This window comes from Anabrus simplex, chromosome 1 (genome assembly GCF_040414725.1).
Source record: "Anabrus simplex isolate iqAnaSimp1 chromosome 1, ASM4041472v1, whole genome shotgun sequence".
Taxonomy (NCBI): Eukaryota; Metazoa; Arthropoda; class Insecta; order Orthoptera; family Tettigoniidae; genus Anabrus; species Anabrus simplex.
In genome coordinates this window covers 1,746,817,356-1,746,844,642 of record NC_090265.1, presented here as the reverse complement: position 1 = coordinate 1,746,844,642, position 27,287 = coordinate 1,746,817,356, and the positions used below count along the sequence as shown (strand labels likewise).

The 27,287-nt window shown below is 38.3% G+C and overlaps 1 protein-coding gene across 2 annotated transcripts in view; it reads left to right on the top strand.

Moving 5' to 3' along the window:
- tkv (thickveins) overlaps nt 1-27,287 on the top strand; it is a 156,672-nt gene that overhangs the window by 108,767 nt on the left and 20,618 nt on the right. For both annotated transcript variants that reach the window (XM_067155146.2, XM_067155147.2), the window contains 3 exons: nt 2,065-2,203; nt 17,918-18,110; nt 19,895-20,192. In XM_067155146.2, the coding sequence (XP_067011247.1) occupies nt 2,065-2,203; nt 17,918-18,110; nt 19,895-20,192 (630 nt within the window). The remainder of the gene's footprint in view (nt 1-2,064; nt 2,204-17,917; nt 18,111-19,894; nt 20,193-27,287) is intronic.

The window sequence follows — 27,287 nt, the reverse complement described above, 5'->3', positions numbered from 1 at the left end:
GTAAGTACCTAGGTGTTAATATAAGAAAAGACCTTCATCGGAGTAATCACATAAATATGATTGTTAATAAAGGGTACAGATCTCTGCACATGGTTATGAGGGTATTTAGGGGTTGTAGTAAGGATGTAAAGGAGAGGGCATATAAGTCTCTAGTAAGACCCCAACTAGAGTATGGTTCCAGTGTATGGGACCCTCACCAGGATTACTTGATTCAAGAACTGGAAAAAATCCAAAGAAAAGCAGCTCGATTTGTTCTGGGTGATTTCCGACAAAGGAGTAGCGTTACAAAAATGTTGCAAAGTTTGGGCTGGGAATATTTGGGAGAAAGGAGACGAGCTGCTCGATTAAATGGTATGTTCCGAGCTGTCAGAGGAGAGATGGCGTGGGAGGACGTCAGTAGACGAATAAGTTTGAGTGGTGTCTTTAAAAGTAGGAAAGATCACAATATGAAGATAAAGTTGGAATTCAAGAGGACAAATTGGGACAAATATTCGTTTATAGGAAGGGGAGTTGATTGGAATAACTTACGAAGTGAAATGTTCAATAATTTTCCAATTTCTTTGCGATCATTTAAGAAAAGGCTAGGAAAACAACAGATAGGGAATCTGCCACCTGGACGGCTGCCCTAAATGCAGATCAGTAGTGATTGATTGATTGATTGATTGATTGATTGATTGATTGATTGATTGATTGATTGATTGATTGATTGATTGATTGATTGATTGATTGATTGATTGATTGATTGATTCGTACGCGACTGGGTGACTTAAATAAAGAACGAAGAAATACTGCCTTATAATTTGAGTGAAATATACAATGGGTAGGCCATAATTTATTTCATATTATCTTTGTTAATGCTTTCTGCCACCAGATTTAATAACAATCACTCTCTTGGAAAGTCATGTTAGGCTTCTTTCTTTGTTTCTGCTCAATAGCTGTCATAATTTATGCAAATTATTTGCAAACCCCGAATGGAATCATAAACTTGGTTTACATTTCGATAGCGGCGGCAGCACATAGTCATTTGTTTTCTGTGCGGGTGTGCGTTAGTATCAAAAATTTGCGGTTCAAACTCAGATTGAAATGAAAACTTAGTTTTGGTAAATCGAGATAATAAATTCTGTCATGAATACGGAAGTGAGCGTTATCCGAGATAATGACATCCGAGTTTTGAAAATCTAAGATAACAGCAAAAGTAACTGACGTTGGTGAACATGGGCCTAAAAACACTTCTCACACGTGGTCTCTTTTTACTGGACAGTAACACAACTGGTGGTGGATAATTCTTTTCGTGCAATGTAAACACTTGAAACAGACACACCGGCAAAATCTGATGTTAGTTTTGCGATACAGTAAAACCTCGTTAATTTGAAGTCTTTGTAATACAGAAATCAGACTTCCAATTACGTGATTTCAAATTAACAGCCATCTTGTAATTCAGAAATGCCAACCCTCGCCAGTTTTCGCGGATTCTGTTTTTCTGCATACTGCCTGCTACGTGATGTTGTGGCGTTCCTTAAAACGCTGAATACAAAAGAATTATGATTTCACTCTATTTTCAACTATGAAACACACTATAGACACACCGAAGTGAGTGAAAGTGCAGAAAACTACCCCTGCACATTCCGGAAGACGCATTCTATCGTGACGCGGAGAAATTTTGAATTTAAATTACTCTGTAAAATACGGTACTATTAAAAAAAAATGTAAACTCAGTTTAGAATTAAGTCTGAATTGTTTTCTGTTTAAATATGACATATGGGGACAGTTTTCTTTCATCTACTGTTGCACAAAGCATAACTGTACACTCTGCATCGAAAACTAGGTGAGCCAGGAGCGTGTTGGCAACCTTGACGCAAATAAAACCCGCACCCCAATTTCATGCCTCAAAACTTTTTTAAAAATATGCGGGGATTACTCGCATAAATACGGTAATTATCATTAATTACCAGCTTTACTTAAAGGTGGTCCACTAATTTATAATATAATATTTTTGTTTACTTTGTTTTATTTTGATATTTTTCATATTTTATAATATTACATAGAGTAATGTTATCTTTGCAGGTTTAAACGCCGGGAAGATCGTCGTAGATTATGTCTGATGCAGAATACCCACAATTGTGACCCCTACCTAGCAAATAGCGGCACACTGCAGGAACTGATTGACCAGAGTTCTGGTTCTGGCTCAGGATTGCCTTTATTGGTGAGTAAGGTTTAAATATATAATAATGTTTCTTCAACTTTTCATTGGTACACTACACTATTTTCTCTTTCAAAGCTTTAATTGCACATGGAGTCTTATGTTAAAAGTCCTTGCCAGTTCTTTAATGAACTGACAATGAAGTAGTATACCCTTTGGTTATCAGTTGCTAATTTTATTTATTTATTTATTAATGTCTTTCTGTACATGGCGGGGCTCAGGCTATGAAGCCTGCTATTATGCCAAACCATATAATTATGCACCTGTATAAACATAATATACTGAACATTATTATAACTACTTAAAAAATAAGTTAATTATAATTTAAAGTTAATGTCAAATGTAATTTGTATGAAATGTAAAGCATCATAAAAATCATTGTAACATTTTAAAATTAATTTATAATAATTACTATTATTAGAGCTATATCTCGAAAAATATAAACTATAATGTTTCTAACCTTACATTGACATTTTATTCATTTAACTTAATAATCTAAAATTTAAGGGTACTTCTAAGAGTAAATCAATCTGAGTGTAGGTAAAATTTCCAGCACATTCTTCTGAATAGCTTTAGGTTGCTTATGTCTCTAATTTCAGCCGGGAGAGAATTCCAGGAACGTATGGTCCCCGGTACAAATGACTTGTTAAACGTACTACTGTGATGAGTGGGGATGGACAGCAGGGTTTGTACTGATGACCTTGAGGGTGTTCTGCTTGAGGGAGAGAGGTAGTTGAAATCTGTTCTCAGATAATGTGGTTTACCTGTTCGCAGTATTTTGTGAAGAAGAGAAACAGCATGGTATTTACGTCTATCACATAATCTTAACCAGGACAGCTGATGGAGGAATGGGCTGATGTGGGAATGGAGCGGAACATTTAGAATGAATCGAATGTAGGCATTATGCGCCCGTTGAAGTTTAGAACCAAGTGAACAACTTATGTTATTATAGACTACATCACCATAATCAAATATTGGTAGTATTAGTCCTTGAATGAGCAGTTTCCTGGTTTTGACAGGTAGAAAATCTCTCAGTTTGTATAGTGAGTGTAATGAACCGAATACACGTTGACAAATTTTTGTTATGTGCTCTGACCAACTTAAATACTTATCAAAAATTATTCCAAGGTTCTTAACGGAGTCTTTCAGTGCTATAGGTGTTTCATTGATCTTGACAACCGGTACGTTGATGCTTTCTAACTTGGCATGCGCTTTTCTAGATCCTATTATGATGGCTTGCGATTTTAATGGGTTTACTTTCAGGCAGTGGCTACTAGTCCATTCGTTAATGTTAAATAAGTCTTCGTTTAATTTCATGGTTGCTTCTTGTATGTCATTCGGCTTGGTATGAATAAACAATTGGATATCGTCAGCGTATAAGTGATATTTACAGTTCGTCAGTTGTTCTGATAGGTCATTCATGTATAGGGAGAACAGAAGTGGTGATAACACCCCACCCTGTGCTACCCCCATCTCAGTATTTCGCCACCTAGACACATTGTCACCCACTGACACACATTGTTTACGTCCACTGAGATAGGAACGTACCCAGCATAATACATTATTAGAAAATTTCATCATTTCTAATTTAGCTAGTAAAATGTCTTTATCTATGCAATCAAATGCCTTTGTAAGGTCGAGAAGAGTAAGAATTGTCATTTGTCCGTTATCCATTGCTAGCTGAATGTCGTTAGTTACTTTTACTAATGCTGTGCTGGTACTGTAGTTCGATCTAAACCCTGATTGATATCTGTCGAGTAAGTTATGATGTAAGAGATAGGCTGTCATTTGTTTGTTTACTAGTTTCTCCAGTACTTTTCCTAGTACAGGGAGAATACTAATAGGGCGGTAATCGTCAAGGGTTGTGGGGGTACTGTTTTTCTGCAAGGGTCGGATGATGGCATTTTTCCAGTTCCCAGGAAAGATTCCCGTCATAAGAGAGGTGTTAATAATATGCGTTATTGTAGGAAGAATGATGTCTAGAATTCTTCTTAAAAGGGACAGGTTTATTCCATCGTGTCCAGTAGACTTTGATTTTATGTCATTAAGGGCGCTCTTTACATCACCTGGAGTCACGTGAGAGAAGTAGAATGTTTCACCACCATGCTTTCCCTTTGAAAATATTCTGTCAATAGTGGCTCTCTTGGTATTTCCGTTCGTCTGGACGTTTCTTGAGCTAAAATACTCATTCAGATCATCCAAAGGTACATTACAGTTACTGTCCTTTGTCTTCGTTTTACTTAGACCCATATCTCGGAGAGTCTTCCATGCAACAGCAGAGTCATGTGTATTTAAAATTTTGTACGAGTAGCGTATTTTAGCGTTTCTTATCATCTGCGTGGTTTTATTTCGAAGTTTTTTATAATTCTCAAAATTTTCCTGCGCTGGATGTTTCACGTAGTAGCTATAGGCTGAGTCCCTATCTTTCATTTTATCACGAATTTCTTGATTGAGCCACGGGTTAGAAGGTCGCTTTACTCGAGCAGTACGTAATGGGGCATGTCTGTCGTATAAAGTTAAGAGAAGTTCGTTAAAATGAGATACTTTGTCGTCGATGTCCTTTATATACTGAATTGTGTGCCATGGTGTGCTCAGAGCGTCCTCAATGAGAGCTTCGTCGTTCAAATTTTTGAAATCCCTGTATTTGATTATCTTAGGCCTGTATTTTGGACATTTTAAAGAGTATGCAGCGTAAATCATGTCATGGCGGGAAAGGCCTGGCACAGGCATCTGTCCATGTGTCAATATACGGTCATTATTGTTTGCAATGATTAGGTCGAGGAGTGTGTGCGAGGTTGCAACATGGTGTGTGGGTTGCAAGGGCAGAATTGTCATATTAATTGATTCAAACATGCATGTCAGTCGCCTAGTCTCAGTGGTTTCATTTTTCAGGTCAGTATTGAAGTCTCCCATTAAAATCATATGTTCATACCTGAATATTAAATCCTGTAGCGCTTCTTCTAAATCTGTGATGTTTCCAGTCTTCGGTGGGCGGTACACTACACCGAGTAAACACTTCGTACCACGAATTTCAATTTCTACAAACAAGAACTCCGCTCTGTGAGAGTATTCACTTGGCGATTTAAATATTACCTTGTATTTCAAATCATCGCGTATAAATATTCCGACTCCGGCTCCATGCTTTCCCTCTCTGTTGTTCCTAATTAAAGTGTATCCACTCATTTTAACCAGCGCTGAAGGTATAGATTGACGCAGCCATGACTCTGAAATCATTATAGCATGCAGATTACAGGTTGAAAATATTTCGGAGAATTCTGAGAAATGTGGGACAATGCTCTGTGTATTGACATGTGCTATTTGTAGAGAAGTAGGGTAGGGCGCAAGAATGTCTTTGAGACGGTTAGCGGTATTCTGCGAGGGGGCTGGCACGACGGGGTAATGACCTGCCTGGGACAGTGGTGAAAGGAGGCTGAAATTAGAGACATTTGTTTCCTGGTTGCTAAATGTTGCCAACTTGAAAGTTAAATGATGACAACTGATAGTAAGAAATACCTACTACAACTATAAGATTATCACCTAATCAAAACTACAACTATGTGGAAAATTAACTTAAGTGAATTAAAATAACTATGGCGGTCCTTATATTACACAGAGTCTGCTCGTGACTAGCGAATACTGTTCAAATCTGAACGATTAGTTATGGCTATTTTACGGTTCCCTTGTTTTACGTATACGATCCCATCTCTAGACCATACGTTCTAGACGGTAAATTTTGCGACAGAGTCCTGAAGAAGTCGGAGTCTTGCTGGAGTTAGGTCCTCGCGGATGGTTTTATTCGTGCCCTTAAGTTTCTTTTTGTTCGTGAACATAGCGTTCCTCTTACGGTATGACACAAACTTGACGATTATAGGTCGCGGACGCCCATTCTGGTTTTTCCCAACCCTGTGAGACCTATCAATGTCATCCACAGAAAGACTGACCCCGATTTCTTTCGCAATGTCAAGAACTAAATTGTCAGTGTTCTCGTCCGCAGTTTCCGGTATACCGAACACACGTAGGCACTGCCTTCTCTGATACTGTTCTAAACAGTCAGTTTTATCCTGCAGTTCAGTTTTTAAATCACTGATTGTTTTGTCCCGCTCCTCTAGAGCCCTCCTAAGTTCTTCAATTACACTCGTATTAAAATTTATAGTTTCTTTTAATTGGTCAACAACTGACTACATGCAGAACTACATGCTTTCTGTTTACTTTGTTTTATTTTATGTTTAATATCTTAACCTGTTTCAAAGACTACAGTAAATCTTAAGGGGATTTTTAAAGGAACCCTAAAAAACCTTAAGCAGGAAAAAAAGGGGTGATGCCGAAAAACTTATACTTTGAAATACACGTGAATACTTTGAAATACACGTGAAACACATAGCCGACATATTTCCTAGTCTATGAGCGATACCAAAATAGGCTGGTATATAAGGGCTTGAACGACCTTCATCAGAAAGAAGAAGATGATTATGATGATGATGATGATGATGATGATGATGATGATGATGAAAGGGCTGCTAAAAGAAGATTATGATGACATTTATTTGTTGAGATAAAGATAATTGAGCATATTATATTATAAAGGATAGTTGATAATAGACGTGAACGTATTATCTAAAATCTTGCACAAGAGATAAGAGGAAATACTAAGAATAATAAAAGGCTAGATAGTAACTGTATATACCGTATTTTCTCGCGTAATTAACACACTTTTTTGATGAAAAATACAAGCAAAAACTTCCGATACGTAAATTATTCAAGGAATTTAAACATTATTTACAATTCATTTACATTTCAAAAGTATATCAAATATAATATAAACACAATTGGTTCAACTAATTTGCGGTAATTGTCATTTGGCGAAAAATTCCGACGTGAAATTTTCTTCTGAAAAGTCAAATAGGGTAGGCTTACCTCGGGTAAGTTGGACATGTAGGTTTGAAATACCAACACTGGAAAATATTCTTCCCGTTAGGAGCTGACAATATGACCTGAAGTGAAATAAACATGAAATAAAAGTACAATTCATGTAATGTCATAATTAGGGCTCGGATGTTTAGGAAAAGTCACATTTTTTTCTTTGTCTGTATTTTCTTGCATGATTGGATTTTGGTGCAAATCAGGTGATTATCGTCACAATTAAGTGATTTTTATTTGTCATATAAATGCATATTTTGGCTATTTTTTTGTCATAAAGTCATATTTGAGCTATTTTCGTAGAAACGTCATATTTCGGTCATATTTCGGCGGTTTGACGACAGCTGTAGCTGTGCAAAATTACCTTCAACTTACCAAATACGAACTAGTATTCACAAAACTGTTTCTCAGTATCATGCCTGCAGCTAATACAAGTGGAATACTCTGCCTCTTCTATCAGCGCAGGAATTGTTTTCTAAGAGTTTGTGAGGAAGTTTGGCATATATTAAGTCTAATTTTGGAATTATATCGAGTGCAATTCCTCGTTTAGAAGCTGCTAGCTTAGAAATTCATGTATGTATTGAAATTGTGAGAAGTGCTGAACTTTCAGTACATCAATCACATGGAATAGTTGGCGACAGTGTAAAACGGAAACTATAAAACGTGTTTAATCGAAATGACACTTTTCGCTGTGTGTGCAAGATAAATGATGTTCTTTACCAGTACATTTCAAGACGAGTGCATACTCGACAGAAGTGATTTAACATTATTTAAATATGCACTAATAACGTCTTGTGTCGTAGAAAGGAGCTTCTCTTCTTACAATAATGTGTAAAGTGATAATTGGAGGTCATTTGCGCCTTATGTTTTGAATATGAATCTTGTCATATACTTAATTCCATCCGCGGAGAAGAATGAAAAAGGTATGCGAGTTTGCACTATGTTCCCTGCCGCCCTACCGTAATGTATTGAAAGACATCTACTTAATTCATTTCGTGGTGTTCAATTTAAACGTTAACGCATTTGAGTAATATTAATGAAATCTGGATTTAAACGTTCCAAAATATTTAAAAATAGATTGATATCTAGTTTTTCCGAATTTCAAACCACCAATGTAGGGTGCAAACATGCCTTGACTTTTAAAATATTGTGTGATCTGATAATCTTAGCGAACTTAGAACTTTATAGGTACGTATTCACAAATGCTTGATAAGCGAATGAAGGACAATACACTGTGAATAACTGCTAAACATGTATACTCAGATTTTTTTTGCTAGTGGCTTTTTGTCGCACCGACACAGATAGGTCTTATAGCGACTCAGAAAATTAATGTGAAAGCAAGAATAAAGAATTTAGTTAACAAATATGTATCAAAGGAATTGCCATTTCGATTGATAACTTATTTTAAAATGATCATATTTAGATTAATCATTTTCGGGTCATATTTCGTCACTTTTGAGGTCATATTTGGTCACTTTTGAGGTCATATTTTGCCAGTTTTGAGGTCATATTTGCTTGCTTATTTGGGCTATTTTTAGGGTCTTAAACATCCAAGCCCTAGTCATAATAATGACATACCGGCAAAAGAAAAATAAAACTGTCTAACATGAGAAGGGCTGGGCAGCGAAAAAGGGACCCTGCTAGGTTTTCCCAAACCGTTCATATCCAATCTTTTATGAGTGATGTGTCCATTCACCGTTTTTCTTGGATATGAACGTGGATCCCTCACGGAAATTTGACTTTAGGCATTGTTTTTAGTTTTAGAACAGCGTAAGATGTAAGTTTTTACAGCAAGCATTGCAGTACATCGTTGTTTTTCTCTTTCGTTAGTGCATACGATAACACTCGTATGTCCCTTTCTTATTGTTTGTTTGACTTTGTGGCATGTGGTAACTGATTGGCGTCTGATGTGCGGTTCTTATTTGAGAGATTAAATATTCCTTCACTTTACGCTTCTCAATCACAAAGCGTTGAAAATCAATTGCTTTTTGGTTGAAATCATTCGGCATTTTTTGGCATAAAGTTGTACTTTGTCAAAGAGAAAGTCCATTTGTATTCATAAAATTATTCATTCAGCCATGGCTAACCTTCAAATCCGAGACACTGATTCCATGTGCAGCAGTTATTTCTCGTCCTTTAAAATACAGCGTTTCGTGAGAGACGGCATATCAAAGTTGCGTAACAAAATCGTATATTTAAGCAGATCCTCCTCAACTTGCAGAAATTTGCCGCTGTTTGATCTGCGCAATGCTTTGCAAGACTTATTGGTCACTTCTAGTGCACTTCTCTGTTACCGCGGTAGCGCACGTTACATTCGGGCACTGAACACTTGGCGGCCCACTGCCGTATTCCCATATGTTTTGGTGTAACTGATCACTGCGAGTTTACATGATGCAGTATTACTCGAATACTTGCTCACTGTGTACTAACAAACAAATTTGATATCAGAGAAAACGCATGTCCCTTACCCGAAACACTCGTAAAATATGTTTGTACCAGGCTGGAATAGAGTGTCACCAGTCACTTCTGGGCTGATTCTCTCACTGAACTAGTGCAGTGGTATTTCCTACCGGCTGATAACAGCACGTTGCCCAGTATTTGGAATGCCCAGCTTCGAAATAGGAAGGCTGCTACTCGAGTAGCTGATTTCTTTGTTCCGAAACGCATGCAGAGCTGTGAACATTTCTTTTTCTCCACTTTCTCCACACTGCTTTCTTGGTGTATAAACCATGCCATTTTTCACATTGCTTTCCATGTGTTCTGAGACACGCTAGCTGTATCTTCCTTAATCCTCCTCAGTTATTTTACTTAGGCGCTTGCCTCACTGCAAGACAGCCTTTTTTTTCCTCTTACCTTGTTCATCTTCTTTTTCATTCTCATCTGCCTGAATTTCCTTGCAGATCTGATCAATGGCTCCAGGCGAGTTGGCCGTGCGGTTTGGTTCACTCAGCTGTGAGCTTGCATCCGGGTGATAATGGGTTCGAACTCCACTGTCGGCAGTCCAGAATATGGTTTTCCGTGGTTTCTCATTTTCATACCAGGCAAATACTGGAGCTATACCTTAATTAAGGCCACAGCCGCTTTCTTCCCACTCCTAGGCCTTTCCTATCCCATCGTCGCCATAAAACCATTTGTGTCGATGCGACGTAAATCATATTGTGAAATTGATCTATGGCCCAGGGTTTATTACCAGCCAGGCCAGGACATTTTAGCTGCGTATGGTTATATCCTATGGATTGGGGACAGGGTACTATACTTTTCATTGTCTCCATACAATCCATTACCAAACACCACAGGAACACATAAGGTTTGGCATCAGGAAAGGCACCCGGCCGTAAAACTAGGCCAAATCCACATCCAGTGCTGAACCCAATAAATTGGGGAAAAGCCAGAGGAAATATGTCTAGAAAGTCTTTATCGTTATCTCTTTCTCTTCAAGTGCTTATATTTTACTCTTCTTGCATGTCTTCAAAAATTTTACTTTACTGTATTTCATAGTTTGTCTCAGTTGGTGGTTTGATTTCCTATTTTAAATTTATTGGAACTACTGGTTATCTGTAGCCTGCTTTCTTGAAGCACTTATTGATTCTTGCAGGCTCCATTGAATCCCACGATGAGGCAATGAAGTGCATTATGGCTTGTCTGTCTGCTTCCATGCATAGCAGCATACGATGCACAACTGATTTCTGCTTCAATACGGTAATGACGCCTTGCTCCATGAGCTGTAGTACCGATGTAGTACTCGGTGGAAAAAAATCTACCATAATGTTTCTTAAATGGGGCCGCTTTTCAGGGTGTACAGGACCACAGTCTTCCTGTTCTGGCTCCCTTTTTGGCCTTAGTGCCTACATGTACTCTTCAAATAGGGAACTTTTCATCCAAGGTAACTTATTGCTGGTGTTCTTGCACAATAAAGTCCTGACATTTTTTTAAATAAACATGCTTCCTAGACTTCCCTGCCAGTAGAAGTATAGTTTTTCAGTGCCTTCCTTATTCGCACCATCTAGTACCATAGCTCACTTTTTGCTTGAAATGAAATGTCGTATGGCTTTTAGTGCCGGGATATCCCAGGAAGGGTTTGGCTCGACAGTTGCAGTTCTTTCTGTTTGGCACCCGTAGGCGACCTGCGCGTCGTAGTGAGGATGAAACGATGATGACAACACATACACCCAGCCCCCAGCCATTGGAATTAACCAATTAAGGTAAAAATCCCCGACCCGGCCGGGAATCGAACCCGGGACCCTCTGAACCGAAGGCCAGTACAAATTCATTGACATTAAAAATGTCACAAGGTTTGTAACTGCTTATTATTTAGAAGGACAAGATCAGAAATGAAGTGAATAGGAAAGTAGCTGGTATTGAGGTTCCTGTTACCAGTGTTATAAAACGCAGACCAGTGGTATGGGCACATAATGAGAATGAACAGGGAAAGACCTGACAGAAAATATTTTGACCTTTATCTTGTAGGAAGAAGACCACAGGGAAGACCAAGAAAACATTGGATAGAGACTGTAAGATCAGATGTGGAGGAGAGAGGATACAAATAGGAGGATGTACTGGAACAGAAGATGTATGAAGACAGAAGGAGATGGCAAGCGCTTGTACAGCACACCCAGGAAACTGGAGTTGGGAAATGATGAATTGTTTCCTTCCACGCTTCCATTCCCTGTGCACTTACACTTGCGGGTTTGTCACTCTTTGTTTTGTAAACGATGCCGGTTCAATTTTTAAAGCAGTCAACCATGCATTTGATGCAGTAAAGGGCACCTTTAATCTGCCTGTGATTTTTGTGCTTTTTCTTCACAGTAGACCTGCTTAAAGGTATGTTTAATGTTTGCTGCCTTTTAAACTCTACCAGTGCATGTTCTACTTTCCAGATTTAACTTTCTTGCAATTTGTTGAAGTATTTCCTGCTGAAGCCAAGACCTCTTCTTTGTTTGCTATAATGCTATTCAAAGCAGACTGTGGCATCCCTAGCTCGTTCGCCAAAGCAATATGGGAAAGTTTAGAGTTTTCCACTTTACTCACAATCTCCATTTTCTCTTTATAATTGTAAGTGCTTTTCACTTGATCTCGTTCCTCTTGAGTTCAGCTCATTTTCACTTAAAACATTTCTACACTGATACTAAAACCTAACTTCGCTGACACTGTTCACACTAATTACGACTCTACACTACACATGAAAATCCTTAGCTTAGACTTACAGGTGTGCTGCAGCTTGTTAACATGCGTTTTCTATCTTCCCTGCACCCCGTACACCTACTTCAGGATTAACAACAGTAAATGAGAAATCTAGCAACTTATTCTTAGGACCTATATCGTCCCTAATATTTCTACTGGTTGTCATGGTAATGGATGTAGTTGTTGGCTGTTCCGCAAATACCGCATAGTCAAGCCAGTACAGTGAAACCTCGGAATGTGAGTAACTTGGTCTACGAGTGTTTTGCAAGATGAGCAAACCTTTTAAAATTGTAACTTGATAAGCGAGTGAGGTTCCGCAATATGAGCATCACGTGTGCGTATGTTTCCCCCTCTCCCCTATTCGTTTGTTGAATGGACGAACGAGATCTTTGGTCCTGTAGTGAAGAAATACCTTTCAGAAAATAATCTGCTGTTCAAAGTCTTGCTGGTTATGGACAATGCTCCTGCTCATCCTCCAGGCCTTGAGGCCTTCTTACTGGAGGAATTCAAGTTCGTTAAGGTTAAGTTGCTTCCTCCCAACACTATTCCATCCTAGGCATCAGCAAGTCATTTCAAACTTCAAGAAGCTATACACCAAAGCACTATTTCAGCGATGCTTCGAAGTGACCGAAGAAACAAACCTTACCCTCCGAGAGTTTGGGAGAAATCATTTCCCCAACCTGAACTGCCTGAAGTTCGTCGATAAAGCCTGGGATTGAGTCACCAAGAGAACTCTCACTTCCACTTGGGGAAAGCTGTGGCCTGACTGAGTTCTTGGACATGACTTTGAGGGGATTTCTGGTGACAATGAGCCGCCAATTGTCGATGAAATTGTGTCCTTAGGGAAGACTATGGGGTTGGAGGTGAATGACGTGGACATTCAAGAGCTGGTGGAAGAACATAGCCAGGAACTGACCACCAACGAGCTGATGGACCTGCATCGCAAACAACAGGAGGAGGTTATGGAGATCTCGCCCGGGGAAGAGGAGGAGGAAAAGTGAATTGAATCTCTCACCACAAGTGAGATTCGGGAGAAATGCAAAATGTGAGAAACGGTGAAAAATGTTGTAGAAAAACACCACCCGAATAAAGCTGTAGCAGTGCGAGCGATTAATCAGTTCAATGACAATGTAGTCACATTTTTGTGAAATCCTCAAAAAGCAAAAGCAACAGTCATTGGACAGGTTACTCATTAAAGTTGCATGAAAAGAAAACAATTCCAGTGAGCCAACAGATAGCAGTGATCCCGTTAGTGAAATTCGTGCTGCACAGTAACTCTTCTCATGTCATCTCTCGTCTCCCTCACACCAACAATGATTCTATTGTAGAAAAAGTGCAATTTAATTTTTTTACATCATATTTTGTTTTAGAAATGGTATAAGAATAAATATTTTTGTGTTGTGGACTAATCATCCGTGTTTTAATTGTTTCTTATGGGAAAACTTGCTTTGATATACGACCGCTTTGGATTACAAGCATGTTACAAGTGATGAAAATCATTTTTCGTCCGTATTGAAAGTTTCATAAACTGTATATAGGATAATATTTTTTGTTTATTTCCACCTATTCAATACATTACAAGATGTTGGCATTTACTTTAAAACATTATTCAGATGAGACATGTTTCGCCTCCTACTGTGAGGCATCCTCAGTCGTTATCAAAAACCTTATTATTTTACCAGGCATCTGGTTAAAGATATTCAAAAATGTGTTTGATGATTATAAGAGAGGTAAGATTTACGTTTGTTATAAACATGTTCATGAAGTAACTAAAAATCTAATATATTGATAAAAACATATGTAGTTCTTTGTTGAATAGGACTTGTTTGATTGTACTATAGTAAAAGAAGGTGGCTTGAAGCCGTAGTCATTAATAGATGTCTAATACATAGTGGAAGGCATAAAATATCAGTTCTATGAGAATATACATTACATTCAATTGATACTAAAAACTAGTGGATTCATAGGTAGTACATATAAAATGTCCAATGAAATAACTAAAGATCTAATAAAATGATAAACACATATGTAGTTCTTTGTTGATTAGGACGTCGTCAACAAAGAACTACATATGTTTTTATCAATATATTAGATCAAAACCTTGAGATTTGCCGATGATATTGTTATTTTATCTGACTCTGCAAAAGATCTGGAGAAATTGCTGAATGGTATGGACAGAAGTCTTGGAGGAGGAATACAAGATGAAAATAAATAAGTCCAAAACAAAAGTAAAACATCTTGTAATGTATTGAATAGGTGGAAATAAACATAAAAATATTATCCTATATACAGTTTACAAGCATGTTGCCGGAACGAATTATGCTCGCAGTCCAAGGTTCCACTGTATTAAGGACGTCGTCAACAAAGAACTACATATGTGTTTATCATTTTATTAGATCTTTAGTTATTTCATTGAACATTTTATATGTACTACCTATGAATCCACTAGTTTTTAGTATCAATTGAATGTAATGTATATTCTCATAGAACTGATATTTTATGCCTTCCACTATGTAATAGACATCTATTAATGACTACGGCTTCAAGCCACCTTCTTTTACTATAGTACAATCAAACAAGTCCTATTCAACAAAGAACTACATATGTTTTTATCAATATATTAGATTTTTAGTTACTTCATGAACATGTTTATAACAAACGTAAATCTTACCTCTCTTATAATCATCAAACACATTTTTGAATATCTTTAACCAGATGCCTGGTAAAATAATAAGGTTTTTGATAACGACTGAGGATGCCTCACAGTAGGAGGCAAAACATGTCTCATCTGAATAATGTTTTAAAGTAAATGCCAACATCTTGTAATGTATTGAATATGTGGAAATAAACAAAAAATATTATCCTATATACAGTTTACAAGCATGTTGCCGGAACGAATTATGCTCGCAGTCCAAGGTTCCACTGTATTAAGTTTATTTTCCCATGCTAAAGGTAACAAAGAATAGAAATGCGGGTTTGAAGTTCATTACAGAAATGAGTGCATGGGAAAGTTTGAGGGATGTTACGTGTGAGTGATGATGCCACAGTGGCAGTAGCAACACTGTCGTCAGCGTACGTGTAAACATGAACAACTTCTTTCCCAGCAAGAAGTTTGTTTCATATTTCCTCATCTTCATGCTATATTCTAAATGTGATGTAATAATTAAGAGGGACATGAGAATACAATGCTTAACTCATATAAAAGTATAATTAATTCTCGATTTTATGCCAACGTGGATGTATGGCGAGAGATATATTGTGTGTATGCAGTGTTGCCAACTTCAGAAGATACGAAAACCATGTCCAAGATAAAAATGAGTATTCTTATCTGTAGTAATTTCTCTGAACTTGCACAGTGTCCTCGCCACTCGAGACTGTCTTTAAATAGATTATCATTAGATTATCTCCTCTCACCAATTCGATTCAGTATCTTTTAATTTGTGATTGTATCTACTCATCTCACCTTCAGCATTCTTCTGTAACACCACATTTCAGTAGCTTCTATCCTCTTTCTTTCTGAGCTAGTTATCTTCCGTGTTTTACTTCCATAAAATGCTACGCCCCAAACAAAAGTCTTCAGAAACATCTAATTCCTATATCGGTGTTCGAGATGAACAAATTTCTTTCTTAAGATAGGTCCCCGTTGCTTGTGCTAATCTGCATTTTATGTTCTCCCTACCATCATTAGTTATTTTACTACCCAAGTAACAATATTCATGTAATTCCTTTAAGACTTCATTTCCTAATCTAATATTTCCTGCGTCACCTTTTGTTCGACTACATTCCACTACTTTTGTTTTGGACTTATTTATTTTCATCTTGTATTCCTCCTCCAAGACTCTGTCCATACCATTCAGCAATTTCTCCAGATCTTTTGCAGAGTCAGATAAAATAACAATATCATCGGCAAATCTCAAGGTTTTGATTTCCTCTCCCTCCATAACTGAAAATCGAAGGAAAACTAAACAATCTCGTAAAATGCCTGTTAGACTATCCCTTAATAATAATGATAATAAAAGCTATGAATATAATTCCACAAAAGTCGTTTACATAAACATAAGTTCCGTAACAAAAATTAAAGGAGAACTAGCCAACCCATTTAAAAAAAGGTCATTGGACTATCCCAAAACAACAATTTTAAAATAAGTGAAAACGAATATAGTTCCACGAAAGCCATTCACGTAAATGTCTATTACATAACGGAAGTTTAAAGAAAACCTTACCAACCCGTTTAAAAAGCTCCTTAGACTATCCCTAAATCATTTTTTAAAACAATTCAAATTACAATTACAATGTTCTGTTCCAAAAGAGTCTAAGTAAGTGAAAATGAAATATTGAAAATTACCAGTATAATAGGCACTCCATCAGATGTTCATTAAGAACCCTTGCATAATTTACGAAAAGAATTGAAGTAAGAGGAAAATAATAATAACAATGAAACAACAACAAGCGTAATACTTGATGAAGCGCTAAAAATAAAATTCGTAGTTAAGGAGTGGGGTGTGACGTAGCGAAAGTAGGTCAACGGAGTGCAATCATTTGGACTCGTGACAGAGCAACAGTTTCCAAAAACCTTGGAGTAAATGCTGGAATGGAGACTAAGGTGGACATCAGTGAGATAAGTTCCAGATTTTATGTTCATAAACATAAATTTTCTAAATATTTGAGTGTGATTTGATAGAATCTGATGATGATCTTTCAAGAACAAAACATGTCATTCTTTGTTTAATAATGTGGTTTTTATTACAGGTATGTTATAGTGTGATATTCATATTTAACTTGTGTGTTCGACAGACTGACAAGCTCTTTAAGTTACGTAATGATTTTAGCGGAGATCTTGGTCATGAATGAAGTTACTCTTGATATCATTGATTAAAAATCTTAGAAAGTAGTTCTCATTTTCTCTCTCTTCCTCTTGGTTACTCCACATAATACAGTCAATGATAAATGATTCTCTGGAAAATCCTGCTTTTCCAGCGATGGCACCCATTAATTTGTAGGTTACTAAACACGTGCATGTTTTATCAACTAAAGCCATAATAATGTGCAAATGGTCAGTCATATCACAAAATAAATTCCACCCTGTGACTTAAAATTCCATTTTCTAAAAAAAAAAAAAAAAAAAAGATCTTTCACATATTTCTTTATAACTCAAATATTTCTCCAGGAAATTGCGCTTTTTCGTGTCAAAGTATTTGTTCGTGAGTTCTTGCCCCAGCTAGACTGACCATTAATAGAGGCCTCTGGAAACAAATTCACAGAGTAGTTAACGAAACTCATTTAATTTCTGGCAACTTAAAATGGCCGCTTACACTTTTAACGTTGGGTAGAAACATTAGTCAGTAGCACTGGCAACTATTGGCCCGTCAGTGTTGGGTACTTTAATAAGTGCTTGCATTGTATTGTTTGTAATTATCCACATATAATAAAAGGTTTTATTAATTGTTAATTCGTTACTGCTGTTTCCTTATCTTCAAGTTTGGAACCGTGTGCACAATACTGCTAGTACCTCTTTCTGCCTTTGTATTCCTTTCCTCCTTCCTAGAAGAATGCAAAGTATTTTATGTCTTTGAAATATTATTTTCTCTGTATGGTTCCATTACAATGATTTTATTTTAGGTCCAGCGTACTATTGCCAAGCAGATTCAGATGGTACAATCTATTGGTAAAGGTCGTTATGGTGAGGTGTGGCTGGCTCGATGGAGAGGTGAAAAGGTAGCTGTAAAAGTGTTTTTCACAACAGAGGAGGCAAGCTGGTTTCGTGAGACTGAAATCTACCAGACCGTCCTTATGCGGCATGAGAATATTCTTGGTAAGGCTTTACGTATTTTTATTGAAGCAATATTTACCCTTCTTCCTGTCCAATCCATTTCTGTTTTGTAATCAACCAATCTAAAATCAATGTTTAAAATTAGCTTCATTAGTTGCTATGAATGAATTATATGGATTCATGGATACAGCAGTGGCATGTGGATACCACAGAATAAGCTTAAAATGTTGAACAGGGCTGTGTCTGATTTATGACCGCAAGTTGTGACGTAGAATACTTACTGTGTGATAGCTGTAGTCAGAATAAATTGTCTGATCTGTATGGGTTTAGGGCAGGGCCTCTCAAACACCCAAAATCTCACGCGTGCAAATCGCAGCGCAAGAGCTCCGTGCACTGTGCATCGTTTCCACTCGTCTCACCTCAGACCAACGCTTCGTCTCCGGGCTACTCGGCTAAGCTCTGCTCAACTCGGCTCAGATTTGGAGCGCTACGGAGCAAGTGAGGAAGGGGGAGCGAGCGAGACAGGCGTGGGGAAAGAGAGAGACAGCGTTATTGCTCCAAATCAATGAGTGGGGGTTTGCACTCTGGGAAACCAAGCGAAGACTTATTTTGCACCGTGCACAGTGCATGCACCAGGCGCATGCACCCTGAGAGGCACTGGTTTAGAGGCTACCTGGCTGAGGTGGTAAAGGTGTGCTCACTTCACCCTGAGGGACGCGAGTTCGATTTCCCGCCAGCATATAGTAAAATTTAAGAAATGAGATTTCCACTTCTAGAGGTGCATATGGTCCATAGGTTTGAAATGTTATTGTTTGTATCTTATTCCTTAAGTCTAAACAAATTTTCACATCTTTCAAGACAAAGTCATCGTACAATGGATCTCTAATATGAGAAGTAACATACATATGTAAAGAGATGAACGTCAGTATTATAGGTAGAAGTTAAATTTATATTTGTACCACGCAGAGTTATGGGAGTATCAAACACTGGAGCCTTTTCATCATCACCAGAGTGATTAGTATTCACATCCATGAATTCCAAACCATTGATCATCTGATGGCAAGGCAGGCATCAGTGTTTGGTAATGAGACCAAGTCTCTCACAGTGCATTGGCACTGCTGGTGGCTCCAAGTAGCCTATGCAGTGGCCTCCACGGTATGCACTAGCCATGCACCGTGGTAGGTGTGCGCTATTTACCGACTGATGAGCCCAACTTAGCACACTGGGGCGAAACGCTGGCAACCAGGAATGAGTTAGCTGGAAAATTTATAATGTCCAATAACAAACCATTTATATTGGTATTATAAATTTACTCATTCGGGACAAATATTTCAGGTTCCCTATAGGAATCAACATCTATAACATGTGTGCTAGTTGTTGTAAAATTACTATCTGCGTCTGACGAGAAGTTGCGGCAGTTTGCAGGTACGGCACGAGTAACAGGTACTACACTCGTTACAAACATTAGTCGTGACAGGAGAAATAGATGTATGTTCATTATTAAACTGTTCGTTATGCAGTACATAATAATTATAGTAAATGTGTAACTAAGACACAATTGCACCACTTTTAAACGTCATAACAGCACCTCAATTCACAAACATCAGTGCGGATGAAAGACATTTATTGTCAGGCCTTGAGACTTACGATAGGCACATGCACAGCAGCCATGCTTTCCCTTCGCGTCCCTTATGGTCAGACTACCATAATAATGATTTGTTCACATATCGTTGCAAGATTGTTCTATTAACTTAGTTCTAAGTTTATTTATGATTTTTTTGAAAGAGAAAATCTGCTAATAGGAAACTAATTCTATCTGCTTGCAGGTTTTATAGCTGCTGACATTAAGGGTACAGGTTCATGGACTCAGATGCTGCTCATCACAGACTATCATGAGAACGGTTCCTTACACGACTACCTGCAAACACATGTATTGGATACCTCATCTCTACTATCCCTGGCTCTGTCAGCAGCTAGTGGTGTAGCTCACCTCCACACAGAAATCTTTGGTACACGTGGCAAGCCAGCAATATCACACAGAGACATAAAAAGTAAAAATATCCTTGTGAAAAGAAATGGCCAGTGTGCAATTGCTGATTTTGGCTTGGCTGTCAGATATATCAGGTAAATACTTTTGTCACTGAGGGCATTCATACTTCTCCATTACATCATCCCATAGTTGAATAGTACTAATAATTTTTTTAAAAATAATAATAATAATAATAATAATAATAATAATAATAATAATAATAATAATAATAATAATAATAATAATAATAATAATAATGGCATATGGCTTCTGGAGAGGCCTGGTGCAGGGTTTTTTTTCTAGTAGATGGCCTGTAGGCGATCTGCATATCTCTGAGAATGGAGCCCTATCTAAGATGATTTCTAATGTTGAAGACTTCACCAGTGTTCTCCCTAGGTCCTTTTTAATGGGCCATTTTTACAGACTGCCTGGCTAACATAACCTAAATATATGTTAAGTTACATAATATAATACATATTTGAATCAGTGGGTGCTCCAAATTAAAATGCAAATACTGTAAAACTGTTTATTAAAATTATATTCATTATTGTCAGCATAATTGCATCGGAGTTTAAATGTTTAGCTTGACTATCATGTAGTGTCGTGTGCGAGCGGTGTCTGGATTAGCATGAAATTGCATGCGAGCTCCCGATTCTGCATGACGTCACAAACTCCTATGGCATTCCACAGCGACCGAGTGGCAAGTCCCAGTGTTACATGATTAGGAATGCGCAGCAGAACACTAGAAGTTCAAAATACTCTGTTATGTCTTGTTCGTGGTAATTATACTAAAATAGTTCAATTTTGCAGTTAATGCTTACCTGTCTGATATTATTGTTAATGCCCTCTGTGGATCAGTGGCAGAGTGTCAGCCTCGAAATCCCAGCAGAGGTAGTCGGATTATTGAAGGGTGGGAAAAAGTCCATTTGACGATGTTGGCATGTAAACGATCTCTGGTGACACATTTTGATGTTTGTCCGACAACACTAAAACTCAGCCATAGACGCCCAAGAGAGATTCGGTTTACTCTGTCATCTAGTAGGCCTAGAGTAAAGCGGAATGTCGGAATAACGGCAAGCTGCCAGATCAAATTAAAGTGCTTGCACACGGAAGCTGAGGCCGTACGATTGTTGCTGTTATTATTATCATGTTTGTGGGATACTGTAGTCACGTCCTAGTTCGTGAACCATGGGCAATGGCTGAATGGCCTAGTAAGTGGTCCTGAGAGTCGGCATACCAGTTGCTATGGAATGGGAGTGGGCATCTCGGACATATCTGAGTCATGGCCCTCCTTGTGTTCAGGCGGCTAGGACTATACAATTCACCGGTGGCCCATAACCCGTTAGAGGAGAGATCCTCACTTGGACTATGTGCAAGTAGGGTAGCATCCTGCTTCATGAATTTACCAAGCTCAGAACATTTTAAGCAAGCCTCGGACCTATGGGAGTAACGGAGTCCCACACCCATTTGACAGGCGAGGGACTCCTTGGAATCAACTTGGCAAACAAAATGGAATTCGATGGGGAGCTATCAATATTAATGGGGCTTATGGAAGAAAGAAAGTAGAACTGGCTGAGTCAGCAAAGAGGATTCATTTGGATGTGCTAGGAGTAAGTGATATTCGGGTAAGAGGAGATAACGAGGAAGAGAGATGAGATTATAAAGTGTACTAGACGGGTGTTAGAAAGGGAAGGGCAGAGTCTGGGGTAGGGCTGTTTATCAGGAATACCATTGCATGCAACATAGTTTCTGTTAGGCACGTAAAAGAGCGAAGGATGTGGGTAGATTTGTCAGTTGGAGGAATTAGGACTAGAATTATGACCGTGTATTCACCATGTGAGGGTGCAGATGAGGATGAAGATGACAAGTTTTATGAAACATTGAGTGACATCGTGGTCAGGGTCAACAGCAAGGATAGAGTAGTGCTAATGGGCGATTTCAATGCGAGAGTTGGGAATAGAACTGAAGGATACGAAAGGGTGATTGGTAAATGTGGGGAAGATATGGAAGCTAATGGGAATGGGAAGCGTTTGCTGGACTTCTGTGCTAGTATGGGTTTAGCTGTTACGAATACATTCTTCAAGCATAAGGCTATTCACCACTACAAATGGGAGGCTGGGGATACCAGATCCATAATGGACTATATCATAACAGACTTCGAACTTAGGAAATCTGTTAGGAATGTACGAGTTTTCCTCGGATTTTTGGATGATACAGACCACTATCTGATCTGTAGTGAACTAAGTATCTCTAGGCCTAGGGCAGAGAAAGTGAAATCTGTCTGCAAACGAATAAGGGTAGCAAATCTGCAGGACGAGGAAATTAGACAGAAGTACATGGATATAATTAGTGAGAAGTTTCAAACAGTAGACAGTAAGCAGGTTCAGGATATAGAAAGTGAATGGGTGGCATACAGGGATTCTGTAGTAGAAACAGCAAGGGAATGCCTATGAACAACTGTGTGTAAAGATGGGAAAAGGCGAACATCTTGGTGGAATGATGAAGTGAGAGCAGCTTGTAAACGTAAAAAGAAGGCTTATCAGAAATGGCTGCAAACAAGGGCCGAGGCAGACAGGGATTTGTACGTAGATGAAAGAAACAGAGCGAAACAAATAATTGTTGAATCCAAAAAGAGGTCATGGGAAGATTTTGGTAACAACCTGGAAAGGCTAGGTCAAGCGGCAAGGAAACCTTTCTGGACAGTAATAAAGAATCTTAGGAAGGGAGGGAAAAAGGAAATGAACAGTATTATGAGTAATTCAGGTGAACTCATAATAGATCCCAGGGAATCACTGGGGAGGTGGAGGGAATATTTTGAACATCTTTTCAATGTAAAAGGAAATCATCCTGGTAGTGTTGCGAACAGCGAAGCTCAAGGGGAGGAGGAAAATGATGTTGGTGAAATTATGCTTGAGAAAGTGGAAAGGATGGTAAATAAACTCCATTGACATAAAGCAGCAGGAATACATGAAATTAGACCTGAAATGGTGAAGTATAGTGGGAAGGCAGGGATGAAATGGCTTCATAGAGTAGTAAGATTAGCATGGAGTGTTGGTAAGGGACCTTCAGATTGGACAAAAGCAGTAATTGCACCTATCTATAAGCAAGGGAACAGGAAGGATTGCAACAACTATCGAGATATCTCATTGATTAATATACCAGGCAAAGTATTCACTGGCATCTTGGAAGCGAGGGTGCGATCAGTCGTTGAGAGGAAGTTGGATGAAAACCAGTGTGGTTTCAGACCACAAAGAGGCTGTCAGGATCAGATTTTCAGTATGCGCCAGGTAATTGAAAAATGCTACGAGAGGAATAGGCAGTTGTGTTTATGTTTCGTAGATCTAGAGAAAGCATATGACAGGGTACCGAGGGAAAAGATGTTCGCCATACTGGGGGACTATGGAATTAAAGGTAGATTATTAAAATCAATCAAAGGTATTTATGTTGACAATTGGGCTTCAGTGAGAATTGATGGTAGAATGAGTTCTTGGTTCAGGGTACTTACAGGGGTTAGACAAGGCTGTAATCTTTCACCTTTGCTGTTCTTAGTTTACATGGATCATCTGCTGAAAGGTATAAAATGGCAGGGAGGGATTCAGTTATGTGGAAATGAAATAAGCAGTCTGGCCTATGCTGACGACTTGGTCTTAATGGCAGATTGTGCCGAAAGCCTGCAGTGTAATATCTTGGAACTTGAAAATAGGTGCAATGAGTATGGTATGAAAATTAGCCTCTCGAAGACTAAATTGATGTCAGTAGGTAAGAAATTCAACAGAATTGAATGTCAGATTGGTGATACAAAGCTAGAACAGGTTGATAATTTCAAGTATTTAGGTTGTGTGTCCTCCCAGGATGGTAATATAGTAAGAGAGATTGAATCAAGGTGTAGTAAAGCTAATGCAGTGAGCTCGCAGTTGCGATCAACAGTATTCTGTAAGAAGGAACTCAGCTCCCAGACGAAATTATCTTTACATCGGTCTGTTTTCAGACCAACTTTGCTTTACGGGAGCGAAAGCTGGGTGGACTCAGGATATCTTATTCATAAGTTAGAAGTAACAGGCATGAAAGTAGCAAGAATGATTGCTGGTACAAACTGGTGGGAACAATGGCAGGAGGGTACTCAGAATGATGAGATAAAGGCTCATTTAGGAATGAACTTGATGGATGAAGCTGTACGCATAAACCGGCTTCGGTGGTGGGGTCATGTGAGGCGAATGGAGGAGGATAGGTTACCTAGGAGAATAATGGGCTCTGCTATGGAGGGTAAGAGAAGTAGAGGTAGACCACGATGACGATGGCTAGACTCGGTTTCTAACGATTTAAAGATAAGAGGTATAGAACTAAATGAGGCCACAACACTAGTTGCAAATCGAGGATTGTGGCGACGTTTAGTAAATTCACAGAGGCTTGCAGACTGAACGCTGAAAGGCATAACAGTCTATAATGATAATGTATATGTATTATTATTATTATTATTATTATTATTATTATTATTATTATTATTATTATTATTATTGCCCTGGGGGAAATAAATTGAAACTTTTTTATATTAACTTGTTATGCAGTACTCCCTGCCTGGCTACTCATTCCTGCCACCCAGCTAACGAAAATTTCTGGGGAGAACACTGCATCACAAACACCCAGCCTCCAAGTCAGACGAATTAACCAATTAAGGTTAAAATTCCAGACCCAGCCGGGAATCGAACCCGGGACCTCTAGGACCAAAGGCCAGCATGCTAATCTTGGCATCACTCCATTCGATTCTGTGCCTTATGTATATTTATTCTGCATGGTAAAATTAGTTATGTTCGTAATCTGGTCAAACTGTCTTTTTGCCACACATCCTCTTGATCTCTTCCCATTAACTTTCCCGTGGTTGATTAGTTTGTCCAGGTTTTCATCTTTCCTCTACACAGTGTGACCAAAGAACTGTAGGATTCTCTGATAAACAATGTTGGAGAGATTGGTTTTTACTCTTAACTTCATAGAGGATGGAAACATTTCTTCACCTGGCTCTCTATGGTGTTCTCAGCATTCTGCATGGGTACCACATTTCATATGCATTGATGCCTTTTTTGTCTACTGCCGTTACTGTCCAGGTTTCACATCCATAAAAGAACACAGAGAATATGAGTGACCGGACTAGTCTCTTTTCTGTGTTGCTAGTAATTGCTGTATTTTGTCACATCGTCCATAGTATTTGCTTGACTGTGCGTCCCGGTGCAGTGCGCCTCTTGATGTCATTGACAGTTGCCATTGCCATCGCCATCTATTAGTGAACCCAAATAAGGAAACAGGTGAACTCTCTGAAGATGTTTTAGGTTAGTTTGGATGTACTCTAGATTATGTCCATACCAAGCATGTGGCTTTTATGGTCTAAAAGTTCTATCCTTTCATCAAACTCTTGTGTAGTGTCTACTACAGGTGTGGTGTCATCTGCAATGTAGATTACTGATTTTCTTTCCACCAACCCAAAATCCCCTTCATAGTTATCCGAGGTACACCGCTTGATATATTCGCCATAGATGTTGAAAAGCTGTGGTGATAGAATACAGCCTTGTCTTACGACTTTTGAAATACTAAAGGTTGATGACAGGTCACCATCAATTCTTGTTTTGTTTGTTTTGTTATTGTAAAGGTCTTTTATCAGTAAGATAAGATGAGGGAGAACTACCATTTCGTCCAGGACACACCACAATTTTGTCCGCAGTACACAATCAAAGTCCTCCTTGTAATCTACAAAACAAAGAAATAATGGAACATTGAACTCACAAACCTTTTCGATCAGCTGGCATACATTGAGAATTTCTTCTCCTGCTTGCTCTTCCTTCAACAAAACCAGCTTGTTGTGGTGGAAGCTAATGGCTGATGTAAGGCTATGGAACGTACATGTACACGTTGTTACATGCAGGTAAATTGTCATTACGATCCTTATGATTATTTTCAAAGTATGTTTCTTGTGAGTATTTCATGTAGAATATCATACTAGGTGAAAGGAAAGTCATTGTCATTAATCGTATTAATGCTTTTGGGATAATTCGTTTCTTAAAGTGTGAAGTAAAACTAAAATTCCACTCAGTAACAAGACAGCTTACAGTACTTGCTGCCTACTAATTCATTATGTCTTCTGATGTGGGCTAGAACAAATTTGTTACTTTCATTGACCTGTCTCAGTCTCATATTTGATTTTGACAGTATGAAAGTGAGGTATCAGCAATGCTAGTGGGGCCATTATTTATGCAGCCAGTCCATTTGATGAATAGTGAACTTACAGGGTGAGTTGTTGTGTGCATTTCAGTGATGTACAATAGCATTTGGCTCAGTGAGGAAAGCAGTAGGAAAATACCCTCATTTCTGTAGTATTCTTCAGTGACACCTTGGCTGTTTATGACAGTTGATGGTTAAGCTGTTTGAGGATCTAACGAGCCTTCAGGCTGAAGACAACATACATATTGCTTATTACTTGGCACTCAAATTCTCTAAACTGATGTACGATTGCAATTATTTTGATTAATGCGAAAGCAGATATTTCAACTATCAAACTTATCCCATATTCCTTCATAAACATAACAAAGACTACATACAAGACAGTAAAGTCTCTTTTAGATCCCTTATTTATTGCCATGGCAGTTAAAAGCTTTTAGCAGCCAGTCACCTGAGTTCATCTCTCTGGCTTATACATAGTTTTACCATAAATTAATCTGTGATTCAAAACCCTCTGAAGACCATTGTGCATATTTAATATAGATTTTATTATTATCATCATCATCATCATCATTAAGTATATTGTATTGCTTAATAATTGCCTCTGGATCCCTCATGCATATTCTTGTAATGTACATTGTACATTACAATTTAATTAATACTCTGTACAAGAAAAAGCGACTTCCTCAACAATTTATAAAAGTGGATATGGGGAATTTCGAAACTAGAGGATTTACACATTACGGTGAGATATGTATTCTGCATGGTTGCAGTCCTTAAGCCTTAGTTGCCTTTCATCAGTTGGAGTACACATCACATCAGGAAGGAATTCTGGTGCTGTCTTCACAAGAGAGCACTTACGACTGACAATATTTGGGGTCTCTCTTCTTGCAAGCCATCTCCTGAAGTGTGGGCCATAATTTGTAGTCAAGACTTTTAGGGTCAATTGCAGAAACGGTATTTAGACATTGTCTACGATTAAACAA